This window comes from Hyla sarda, chromosome 3 (assembly GCF_029499605.1).
Source record: "Hyla sarda isolate aHylSar1 chromosome 3, aHylSar1.hap1, whole genome shotgun sequence".
NCBI classification, from domain to species: Eukaryota; Metazoa; Chordata; class Amphibia; order Anura; family Hylidae; genus Hyla; species Hyla sarda.
In genome coordinates this window covers 259,209,072-259,222,433 of record NC_079191.1, presented here as the reverse complement: position 1 = coordinate 259,222,433, position 13,362 = coordinate 259,209,072, and the positions used below count along the sequence as shown (strand labels likewise).

Sequence of the window (13,362 nt, the reverse complement as noted above, 5' to 3'; positions counted from 1 at the left end):
CGCGTTATATATGGAAAAATCTTCATCCTCACCATCCCCGGGGGATGTTTTTTCCCCAAGGGATGGTGAGGATATGAAGTTTGTAAGTCTCCCCCACCGCCTCGTAAGTACGCCCCTGAGCAAAAAGCTATACTTATGTGGTAGCCCTTGGGGGGTATAGTGTAGGTGGGGTGTTGCTTCAGAATATAAGGGCTTAATTTAACCCCTGTCACTCGTTACACCAGGGTGAGAGTTAATACGCTGATGTAAATCTCCGGCCTATCGCCACGCTTACCAGGAATGATAGGTGCGTGCTTAAATGAATAAAGGTCCTCAATGGAGATGAACTTGAACTTGCATAAACTTTACTGAAGTACTTGCGGTACATCCATTTAACAGCAACAGTCTTAGTAATACAGTCTCTATATAGCATGGCAGTGATTGTCAGATGCTGAGGACCATTGACTTATCCAAAGAGTTATTAGATTTAGGATTTTTGAAGGGATCCGTCCGGATTTAGGGGAATATTTAGGTCCGGTGATCTTGCTGAGGTAATAGGGATTGAAGTAACTCACAGTTTTGAGAGATGGCTGTTGGCGCAAGGCTTAGGACTGGTTACTGCTGATGACAGCTGCGCAGATCCGTCCTCATCAGCAGCCCACGAGGAAGGAAAACTAGTAATGGCCGCCGCTCCCTTATACGGGCAGGGCCATTTTGGATTGGTCCGTGTCAGCTGTCACTCACCATTACAAGGCATGGTTGGGTGAACACGTCACGGGGACCTCCAAAGGTCCTTCAGCAAAACCATAGAGTTTCTACCTGATCACGTGACCCGCAGGTCCTGCTACGCTCCGTACAGGCAAATAACCAAATATATACAGTTTCTATACCTATAGCTATATAAATATCAAATAGAATTACTATATATCTACTGACTAAGTGAGAGGTGACAAGGGGAAGGCTAGACAAGAGGGACCCCTACGTCCTAGGGAACATCGGCAGTAACAGTAAAGTAGACATGTTTGGAGTCACATACTCTTTGTAAAGGAGGGAATTTCCCATTCTGTGGAGTCTATGTTGAGTGTTGTTTTGATGGAATTATTTGTGGAACAAAATATCTTTTATGATACTGTCTTGTTTTAGATGAAAAGAACATATCAAATACAAGTACAAATTTCCTTTTTGTATGTACATTGCAGTGGTCCATTGCATATATTGGGGTACAATTCTTTTATCTCAATATAGTGAATAAGTGGTGAGATACTGTAATTTTAGCAGTGCTCCTGGTGTTCATTTTAAACCTGCAGACTGCTATACATGTACGAAAGCTACACCCTAAGGCTATTTTCACATGAGAGATGTCCGCACGTCTCGTAGACACATTCTTTCTGCAGACATGGAAAACAGAATTTTTTTTGCCTGAAACATAGGATTCTGGACCCTTAATCATGCCATGATTAAGGGTCCAGATTGATCCAAAATGTGTTGGCTATTGTTCCCGTTTATATGCATGTGATCAATAATAAAGAGTTTTTGTTTCATCCTACATACTGCGCTGGACATCTCTTCTTGTCGTTCCCTCAGAGCTTCTCCTCATACAGCGCACACCTTTACCACACTTGAGCTAAGCACACTAAGAACTGGACTAACTCCTCCCCACACTATATAGTTAACAGTTTAGGGGTTCCCATTGGCAGGCAAGGTCACATAAGCTTGGACTGCTCCTCTGCCCTTAAAGGTATAACATGTAAATAACATACAACACAGTTCTTATGAAAAATTTAAGAAATATTTGATAAAATGCTTGAACATGATAACTGTAACAACCAGTCCCTCAGTGGGCCCAACACCAGTGTCGCAGGGCTACCCAAAGAAGTCCAAATTTCACAGGACAGCCTTTGGTGCTGGGATACCACATGTGTACGGCATGGAATATACAGTATGTCATAAAAAGACATTGCTATTATGAAAGTAACAATTATTAGTTATTGGACATAGACATTTTCCTGTTTCTTCATCTATAAAGTTTTTGTAAGATTACAAAATACTCTTAACTCCAATGTTTAGTATTAAAGAGGAGATTCACCAAAACTTGTGCAAATAAAACGATGACCAGTTGTACATAGCAGCCAATCGATCTTAAAACGGCCACTGAAAAATAGAAGAAGCAATCTGATTGGTTGCTGTGAGCAACTTTTCCTCAGCACAAGGTTTGGTGAATCTCCCTTTAGTCCCCAGTATATATCTAAACTTTATACTGAGTTTAATACAAATGAAAGTTAAGCTGATAAATATAAAAATGTTGGTATGGGCTTCAACTATTGGGGTGAGGCCTGGGCACAGATATGTTTTTTCTGATAAGAACCCAGTAAAAAAAATATTTGACATGCACTGCATTAGAGAGCGGTACAGGAAAACGAGAAAGGTGCAACTTTATCTGTCAAAACGTACATTTCCATGCTAATCGAAGCAACAGCTGTCTTGGTGTGAGCAATCCTTACCACTGCAAGCAAGAAAGACAGGTGCTTCCTCTGCTTCTCACAAATCTACCTCTCATCCTTACTCTGTACCTAGAGCTGCATATTTCATTTACAAGTCTATAATGTATCTTTAACCCGCCCTTTTATTTTAGGAGATTCAGACATTGTATTCATCAGCAATATAGAGTGACCCCCCGACCTACGATGGCCCCGACATACGATCATTTCAACATACGATGGCCTCTCAGAGGCCATCGCATGTTGATGGCAGCATCAACATCCGATGCTTTTGTATGTCGGGGCCATCGCATAAACAGCTATCCAGCAGCGCAGACAGCTTCAGCTGCTGCCGGATACCCGTTTACGGTGCCCCGTGTGGTCCGCTGACGATCACTTACCTGTCCTCGGGTCTCTGGCGCGTCCTCTTCGGGATCCCCCGCATCGTCGGCGCTCTCCATCGTTGTCATCATGTCGCTGGACACGCCGTCCCGTCATCCAATAGGAGCAGCGTGCGTAGCGACGTGATGGCGGCGACGTGACAGCGAGGATGCCGGGAAAGCAGAGGCCTTGCCAGAGCATCGGGGACACCCCGGGACAGCGATGGAAGGCGATATCCAGGGCAGCGGTGATGGTCCGGAGCGGCGGGGATACGTGAGTATAACCTCCAAAACCAGTGGTCTTCAACCTGCGGACCTCCAGATGTTGCAAAACTACAACTTCCAGCATTCCTGGACAGTCGTTGGCTGTCCGGGCATGCTGGGTGTTGTAGTTTTGCAACATCTGGAGGTCCGCAGGTTGTAGACCACTGTCCTATTCTTTACATTGCACGGATCCCTCAACATACGATGGTTTCAACAAACGATGGTCCGTTTGGAACGGATTACCATCGTATGTTGAGGGACCACTGTACTGTATTACATAATACTATAGATAAATTATACATGTACACACTGTAGTAGGGGTTTAGTAGATAAGTGTAGACACGAAGCTCTTGTTTTGGTGAAGAAGATCCATCTACGTATTACATGCCTTGTTACACTTGACCTGTAGGGGCTGCTACAGGGAAAATGTATCACAAGCTGTATATTCTAAATTCACTTGCCCTGGATCCAGAGCTGGTGCAAGGATTTTTGCCACCCTAGGCAAAAGCTATTTTTGCCGCACCCTTGACACCTCCCTGTAACAACCCCCCCCCCTCTCCTCATGTAATCACCTTACTAGTGGGGTGACAGCATAGCGGCTGGAGAAATAACTTACTTGCGGAGGGCAGAACTGCGCCCCCAATCAAGAGTGCTCTCTAAGCCGTTGCATATTTTGCCTATAGGTGGAGACGGCCCTGGATCTTTAGAGACAAGCAATGATTGGAGACTACAATATATATTTATATTTAACAGTCTCTTCCAGGACAGCAGCACTCCACAAAAAAATATGCATGGGTGCACATTGTGTTCGGTCCGGATTAGGGACCCTTTGTTACTACAGCTTACTGATAAACAGCGGCACTCCAATAAGGTCTTTATTCACACAAACGGGTGGGCATCACATTTATTGGAGTGCCACTGTTAGTTAGATGCATATATATATATATATATATATATATATATATATATATTGCCATCTTGAATTTTGTTTATATTTTGCCAATTTTTGAAAAACACACTACAACGGATTTTAAAGGTACCAATCTGTCAGTAAGAACTTGGGAGAAATTTGTATTCCACAACGAATGCAGTATGTTTCAAGCTGAACTTGGAAGTGAAAATACATTGTTTTGGTTTTGATTTTGAATTCACCTTGTGTTGTACATTTGTTTTATGCCTTCTGATCTACAAGTATCTTTATTCTGATTGTTTTCTTCTAATGTCAGCATAAACTCTTTGAACCGTCTGTCTTTGAGAATATGAACTTCTCAGGGTATCCTCGACAGAATGCAAAAACTTTTCTGCTTACAGAATTTAAATGCACAAAGTACTCAGCTTGTGGTTAGTTTTTCCACAATGTCAGTTTTTATCGACATTTGAAAACACACAAATTGACAGGAAAAGGAGCCAAATGTTAATAGTTTACCTACATAAATTATTTTAAAAAATTCCGCACAGATATTTTCCTATCACGTTTTCTCATGTACAATAAAAAGGGTAATTGTGTAATTAGATCCATTCTGACTCCCCATTGCAGCCAACTGTTAGATACCTGGTTGCAACGCACCTGACATACAGAAGTCCCATCTCCACTATCCCCCAAATAAGAGGGCCCAGAAAAGACTGAAGATTTCTACTAAGGTGAGAGGTGAATCATTTGGGTGAACAAAGTCTAATATAAGGGGGCTATAGGGTCTCCACTTCTGCCCTACTCCTCCCGAATGTCTTACCTCTTGTAACACTCCCTTTTTGCTTTTGTTTCTTTTTCTTCTGCGTATAGGAGAGTTGGCCGAACATGCACATGGCCTACTGCACTGAAGTATATAGGAACCCAAACATAGTGTAAAAAAGAAGTTGAAATGGCGGTCAGGGATCGGCATGTTTCTGAAAAATTCCTCCCTTATGTCTATAAGACTAGACCCATCTAATTTAAAGGGGTAGTCTGCTGGAAAACTTTTCTTTTAATCAATTGGTGCCAGAAAGTTAAATTTGATTTGTAAATTACTTCTATTTAAAAATCGTAAGCCTTCCAGTACTGTATGCTGCAGAAGAAGATGTGTAATTATTTTCAGTCTGAACACAGTACTCTCTGCTGATACTTCTGTCCATGTCAGGAACTGTCCAGAGCAGGACAGGTTTGCAATTGGAATTTGCTCCTACTCTGGACAGTTCCTAAAATGGACAGAGGTGTCAGCAGAGAGCACTGGGGTCAGACTGATAAGAACAACTCAACTTCTATAGTATACAGCAGCTGATATGTACAGGAAGCATTACGACTTTTACATAGAAGTAATTTACAAATCTGTTTAATTTTCTCGCACCAGTTGATTTAATAAAAAAAAAAAAAAAAAAAAAAAAAAAAACATGTTTTCCAGTAGAGTACCCCTTTTAAAGAGAACTGAGTAAGATTAATAAAATCCATACTTTGGTAAGTCCTCTTTATTGGCCTGGAATTTATATACTGCTCAAAAAAAATAAAGGGAACACTTAAACAACCCAATGTAACTCCAAGTCAATCACACTTCTGTGAAATTACACTGCCCACTCAGGAAGCGACACTGATTGACAATCAATTTCACATGCTGTTGTTCAAATGGAACAGACAACAGGTGAAAATTATAGACAATTAGCAAGACACCCCCCAAAAAAAAGAAGTGGTTCTGTAGGTGGTGACCACAGACCACTTCTCAGTTCCTATGCTTCCTGGCTGATGTTTTGGTCACTTTTAAATGCTGGTGGGGCTTTCACTCTAGTGGTAGCATGAGACAGAGTCTACAACCCACACAAGTAGCTCAGGTAGTGCAGCTCATCCAGGATGACACATCAATGCGAGCTGTGGCAAGAAGGTTTGCTGTCTGTCTGTCTGCGTAGTGTCCAGAGCATGGAGGCGCTACCAGGAGACAGGTCAGTACATCAGGAGACATGGAGGAGGCCTTAGGAGGGCAAACCCAGAGGCAGGACCGCTACCTCCGCCTTTGTGCAAGAAGGAGCACTGCCAGATCCCTGCAAAATGACCTCCAGCAGGCCACAAATGTGTATGTGTTCACTCCAATGGTCAGAAAATGACATGAGGGTGGTAAGAGAGCCAGACGTCCACAGGTGGGGGTTGTGCTTACAGCCCAACATCGTGCAGGACGTTTGGCATTTGCCAGCGAACACCAAGATTGGCAAATTCGCCACTGGCACCCAGGGCTCTTCACAGATGAAAGCAGGTTCACACTGAGCACATGTGACAGACGTGACAGTGTCTGGAGATGCCGTGGAGAACGTTCTGCTGCCTGCAACATCCTACAGCATGACCGGTTTGGTGGTGGATCAGTAATGGCTCCCCAGACCTGAATCCAATTGAGCACATCTGACATCATGTCTCACTCCATCCACCAATGCCACGTTTCACCACAGACTATCCGCCACCTCATCAGGAGCATGCCCAGGCGTTGTAGGGAGGTCATACAGGCACGTGGAGGCCACACACTACTGAGCCTCATTTTGACTTGTTTTAAGGACATTACATCAAAGGTGGATCAGCCTGTAGTGTGGTTTTCCACTTTGATTTTGTGTGTAACTCAATATCCAGACCTCCATGGGTTGATAAATTTGATTTAGCTCAATAGTGGACTATCTTAGTTCTGCACAGTGTGCAAGGAATTGACTACCAGAATGGAATGACAGAAGCAGACTTCTGTTTTGTATAATGTGCACTGTGTTGCTGAAGTTTGTTTGCTGTGGATGAGGAATAAAACTGTCTGAGGTCAGTTTAAAACAAACATTTCTTATTGTACTGTAATTTCTGGTGTGGAAATCATTTGAGACCCAGGAGATGGCTATCCCCATGAGGGAATGGCCCAGACTTGGTCCTCCTCCTGGCTCCCACAAGCTTGCCGATGTTCTGTCAATCTGTCAATTCCTTGCACACTGTGTAGACCTTAGAAAGCCCACTACTATACACCATCACAGTGCACACCCAAGTTGTCACAATAGTTATTTCTATACACCACAGCAATGCATCAGCCTGCTTGGAAAGATGGCACTACAATGGCCACCTGCAAAATTTTACGTGCAGCTAACAAGGTGATTAGTGGGGAACTACAGGCTTTCTTGCCCCAGCCAGACTCTAGGATTTCCTAATCCTATTGATGTTTTTATAATCTACTTGGAAGCCTAGGCAGAGAGGGTGAGTGTCTGAGGCCCCAGTGCATTTGTATCTTGTGCCCTCTTAATAATCCAGCCCTGTTACTACATGTGAATTATCAAATGTTTTCATATAACCGATCAGGGGAAGTGGCATCTTCCTCACCTTCAAGCATCCTAAAGTTCCTGTTTTTCTGCCTTCAGGCTCGGTGTAATTGTTTAACATTCTCCTCAAGGGAGATGTAGCTTCAGGCTCTATGTCTTAGCATTTCAGCGAAACAGCATCTGGAAGAGCTAGAAGAGGAAAGCAGGACGAGACATCTGGCCAGAGAACATCGCAACCTGTAACCATCCAAGTTGTTGTTGATGCTGACGAATGGCATCTCAGCGCAGCAAAATTTTAGTCAGTCTGGTTTGAATGTGGCTATGGACAATAATATAATTTAAACACACACAAAAAATGTTTTCAGGGTCTATGAATAGATAAAACAAGTGGTTTTGAACAAGCTCTAAACTGCTGTTCATTATGGCAGAATAAAAATAGTAAAAATAATGATAATATAACCATGAATATGCCCACGCAGCAACCAAACGTACAACACAGAAGAGATCTTCTTGCATCACAATGAAAAGGTAGAATATGTTAGTAAATGAGGAAACTTAGAATACCTTAGCCTATATATAAAATGTGTTTTTAAACCACTATTGTGTTTCAACTTCCACCTTGAGAAGTTTCTGCATATGGCTTATGGTAGGAACATGAAATGCTATTTAAATCACAAAGGCTTTTTAACCAGACATACATGAAATGCGTGCAATGATGTGCTGTTGGTTGAACTCATTTCTCAGTTTGTGAAGTGCAGAAGAACAGGAACTGTACATCAGTCAGTGACATATAAAGCCTCTTCCTGTCGGCAGCTCTTAAAACCAAGTATTGTCTCTGTAGCTGGATTTTGCACACTTTACCTTTTTTTTTTTTATATCAGTGCGAAATCTTCTAGCTGACTGTATGTCTTGCATTACATGATGACAACTACACTTCAGGCTTTCGTGCAGTCCCTGGATCCCAAAACTCTACCAAAGGTCCTGCAGATACAATCTGGATTTTATCATGGAGGTAAATGAGCTAAATAATTGTTCATTTTGTACAATGATGGTTTTTTGTTGGGGTATTTTCAACAAAGTTGAACTTGGCAATGTTCGGTATCTCTATAGAAAATAAATGGAGTACAGCGCATATACAGTGACCCCCCCGACCTACGATGGCCCCGACATATGATCATTTCAACATACGATGGCCTCTCAGAGGCCATCGCATGTTGAAGGCAGCATCAACATATGATGCTTGTGTATGTCGGGGCCATCGCATAAACTGCTATCCGGCAGCGCTGACTGCTTCAGCTGCCCCCGGATAGCCGTTTATGGTGCCCCTGTGTGCCCCCCCCCCCCTACGATCACTTACCTGTCCTCGGGGCTCCAACACGTCCTCTGCGGGATCCCCTCCATTGTCTGCGCTCTCCATCGCCATCATCACGTCGCTGCGCACGCCGTCCTGTCATCCAATAGGAGCGGCGTGTGGAGCGACGTGATGGCGGCGACGGAGAGCGAGGATGCGGGGAAGCAGAGGCCTTGCCGGAGCGTCGGGGACACCCCGGGGACGCGGCAACAGCGATGGAAGGCGACATCCAGGGCAGCGGTGACGAGCGGTCATGGTCCAGAGTGGCGGGGACAAGTGAGTATAACCTCCAATACCAGTGGTCTTCAACCTGTGGACCCCCAGATGTTGCAAAACTACAACTCCCAGCATGTCCGGACAGCCGTTGGCTGTCCGGGCATGCTGGGTGTTGTAGTTTTGTAACATCTGGAGGTCCGCAGGTTGTAGACCACTGTCCTATTCTTTACATAGCACGGATTCCTTCCACATACGATCTTTTCAACAAACGATGGTTCATTTGGAAAGGATTGCCATCGTATGTTGAGGGACCACTGTACATGGTTAGCGCTCCATTTATTTCGGGGAAAATTTTCCTCTGTTCTCAGGATCAGTGGGGGTCCCAGAGGTCGACCATCCACCAACAGCTAACTGTCTCCTCTCCTGAGGATAGGGGTTTAACATTTGATGTTGAAAATACCCCTTAAAGTTTTTTTGTCATAAAGATAATAAAAAAACATAGAAAAGTAAAGTAGATTTATTTGGAATTAACATAGCTGGTTACTCAAGAATCTAGACTCACCCAAAGAATGGAGTATTAATTGAAAAAAATTCCTAGACATTTTCTACATTAAAGCAAATTAATGTAGAAATAAATATTGGAATTGAATCACTGTTTACGTAACTACATCAGCAATTGTCTTTTAATAGGTTCTGCTCTTGTGTAAATATATAGTTACCTGATATTTAATAGTGATATATACGGTAACTATTGGATGGTTGGCATCATGCTTCCTGCATCACTTTGTAAAATTTATAATTTTCATAATATTTACAATTTCCCATAACTGAAACGAGAAACCTATTCAAACTGGGGCAAATGTCTTTTTTTTTTTTTTTTTTTAAATAAAGTTACTTGTGCTGATCCTAATCCTTTTTGTCTACAAATGGTATATAACAACAGAACAACATACTATGGCATGGTAACCAGTCAGCAAAGCGAGCAGTGGCAACAGCATTGCATTTCAAATTTTATTAAACTAAAAAAAATAACTCTGACATTTGATTTAGAAAGTTCTACCGTTCATAGCTGCATCATGAATACTTAGCCCGGGTTGGTCCCTGCATGGTCCTACGCAGTATTTCTAGCACAGATGAAGGATCTAGAAATATTTCCGCCGTGAATACTTATGGGAAGTTTTTTTGTGTGATTTTCATTATATTAGATGAGAGAGCAGATTTCACGTGGCATTACCTTTTGTAGTTTATTTATTTTTTTATTTTTTTTTTGTAGCAGGGATTAGGCTATATCTTTCTAAAACAAATTTAGCTTTCTACATGACAGATCTAGAACATATTTGTTGACTACCAAATATATATATATATATATATATATATATATATATATATATATTTTTTTTTTTAAACATAATTGGCAACAATTATTTTTACAACATTGCCATAGTGATAGAAGTGTATTTCTACATTATGACATACTAAGAGTATTCTGCATGTGCAACTTGTACATCTTGTAGAATGGATTTTGAAAGCTATATGTATGCAAAGCACAGAGGAGTCTAAGGGTACATTCACACAAGCGGATCCCCAGCGCGTATTACGATGCTGATCCGCTGCTGAAGGACCGCTGTATGCTGCCTTTACAGGTGCCTGCTCGGAGTGGCAATATGCCGCTACAAGCAGACACACTGAAGCAATGTGTGAGTTGCTGCACATGCACGGTGTACTCGCACACATTGTGGCTGCTCCTCCCTGCTCAATGAGCTAAGTTGAGAGCTGTCGCGATGTGCGAGTATACTGCGCAGGCGCACGGCAACTCGCACATCGCAGTGTATCTGCTTGTAATGGGGTATTGCCGCCCCGAGCAAGTGCCTGTAAAGGTAGCATACAGCGGTCCTTCAGCAGTGGATCCTCAATGTAATACGTGCCGGGGATCCACTTGTGTGAACATACCCTAAGGCTAGGTTTCCCAACAGTTTTTTTTTTTTTTTATGGCTTATTTTTAATTTTGGGGGGAAAAACTGCCACTGTGGTTTTTGAGCCAAAGCCAGAAGTAAAACTAGTAGACATAAGTATAAATGCTTCATATATTTCTCATTCCTTTTGTATCCACTTCTGGCTTCGGCTCAAAAACTGCAGTGGCAGTTTTCCAAAAAAACTCCAGAAAAAAACCTGTGTGGAAACCAAGCCTTATAGTATAATAGTAGTTTGTTGTGTTGGTTGACTCTGTAAGGTGTGTAAGCCTTTAGATATAGCTAAACTGAAATGTAACAATTAAACATGTGTTTCATCAATTTGGCTCATATTTTATATACTCTATATACTTTATCTACTCCATATCTTCTTGTATTCTTAACCGCATATATATATATATATATATATATATATATATATATATATATATATATATATATAAATTTAGCAGAAGTCTACCTAGAACAAGGAGAAGCATGAATGAAATGGTTCCCTTATGTAGCATACAGACTAATGTTATGCCATAGTGAAACTATAAATCTTGTTGACTATAATAAAGCTTTTTTTCCTTTATCTTGAAGTGGTTCTGTAATTGAAACTGATAGATGTATCTGTTCCACTTTAAGTGGACATACAAATATAGGAGTTTATTTTATCTACAAAGTACTGTAGAAGAATGCCTATGGATGAGAATGTGTAATACATAATGAATTACTAACTCAAAATAATACTAGATTTTACATTAGTTACAAATAAAAAAAAGTTATATGCAGGTCATGGAATAGAAACATATTTTACCAAAAACATTTCTGTTACAAAAATAAAAACGGAGTAGGGAATATATAACATCTGTTTAATACTAGGTTACTAAAATATATATTAAGTTTAAATCCCCTTTAAAAAGCAAAAAAAACACACAATCTATATATCAAAACCGAATGGGATGTCATTATATTTCTAAATCTATTGTTCATTTGTTATGTACCATAGATGATGATATCATAAGGGAATTTTGTGGATTGTTCAGTTTCTGAGGCTCTCTGCTATTAGTTTACTTTGAGGGCACTATGTACTCCAAATTTTTCTGCTAAGAGTTTCTAATTTCATATAGGTTATGTAGACATGTCAGAAGCTTACATTGTTGTAGAATATATATGTTTATACAGTCCAATATTGAAAGCAATGGCATTTAGGAGTTTTGGAAATGTAGGTTAGACATGAATGAGCTTGGTTGTGTTACCTGGGTCAATGTTGGTCATTTATTGGCACTAAACAAATTTCCTGCAGCGGATGAGTCCTAGGAATCTTTGATTGTGACAAGTCTTAATTTTCTTTTTAGTTGGGCTGAGTATCAGAAAAAATCATTGATTTCTTTTTAAAGTATATTAAGTAAATGTTTACAATTTCTAGTAATATAATCACTTATATTATATTTTCCTTTATGTTAACTGTGGAGAGCAGTCCTTAGGTGTATCTGATGAGCCCATACCAAAATAATGAATATGTACCAAAAACAAAATAAAAATAGATTACTGTATATACTCGAGTATAAGCCGACCCGAATATAAGCCGAGGCCCCTAATTTCACCCCAAAATCCCAGGAAAAGTTATTGACTCGAGTATAAGCCTAGGATGGGAAATACATCATCCCCCCCTGTCATCATCCAGACCCCCGTCATTAACACCCTCATCATCATCACCCTGTCATCATCATCACCCTGTCATCATCATCACCCTGTCATCATCATCACCCTGTCATCATCACCCTGTCATCATCCCCCCTTCATCATCACCGCCTGTCATCATCCCCCCTTCATCATCACCGCATCATCACCACTTCATCATCCCCCCTTCATCATCCCACACCCCCCTTCATCATCCCCTTGTCATCATCCCCACCCCCCTTCATCATCCCCTTGTCATCATCCCCTTGTCATCATCCCACACCCCCCCTTCATCATCCCCTTGTCATAATCCCACCCCTTCATCATCCCCTTGTCATCATCCCACACCCCCCCCTTCATCATCCCCTTGTCATCATCACCACATGTCATCATCATCACCGCTTGTCAATGTCTGATACAGTGGTCTTCAACCTGCGGACCTCCAGATGTTTCAAAACTACCACTCCAAGCAAGCCCGGACAGCCGATGGCTGCCCAGGCTTGCTGGGAGTTGTAGTTTTGAAACCTCTGGAGGTCCGCAGGTTGAAGACTACTGTGGCCTTCAACATCATCCAGCCCCCTCTCACCCCCTTTAGTTCTGTACTCACCTCCGTTCGGCAGGACATTAGGGTCCGGTGCTGCAGGACTGTCCGGTGGGGAGGTTGTCCGGTGGGATAGTCGTTCAGGGCTGCCATCTTCACTGGGGGGGGCCTCTTCTCCGCGCTTCGGGCCCGGAATAGAGGCGTTGCCTTGACAATGATGCAGAGGGACGTTTATTAATGAACGTCCCTCTGCGTCGTCGTCAAGGCAATGTGACTATTCTGG

At 41.9% G+C, this 13,362-nt stretch overlaps 1 protein-coding gene and 1 long non-coding RNA gene across 2 annotated transcripts in view; one reads left to right on the top strand and one right to left on the bottom strand.

The window, feature by feature from the left end:
* The window catches only part of LOC130362294 (uncharacterized), a 98,350-nt gene that overhangs the window by 71,577 nt on the left and 13,411 nt on the right, over window positions 1-13,362 (bottom strand). The window lies entirely within an intron of this gene.
* The window catches only part of THEMIS (thymocyte selection associated), a 73,716-nt gene continuing 68,575 nt past the window's right edge, over window positions 8,222-13,362 (top strand). Inside the window, exon 1 of the mRNA XM_056566519.1 lies at window positions 8,222-8,348. Within this exon, the coding sequence (XP_056422494.1) occupies window positions 8,255-8,348 (94 nt within the window). The 5' untranslated portion in view covers window positions 8,222-8,254. The remainder of the gene's footprint in view (window positions 8,349-13,362) is intronic.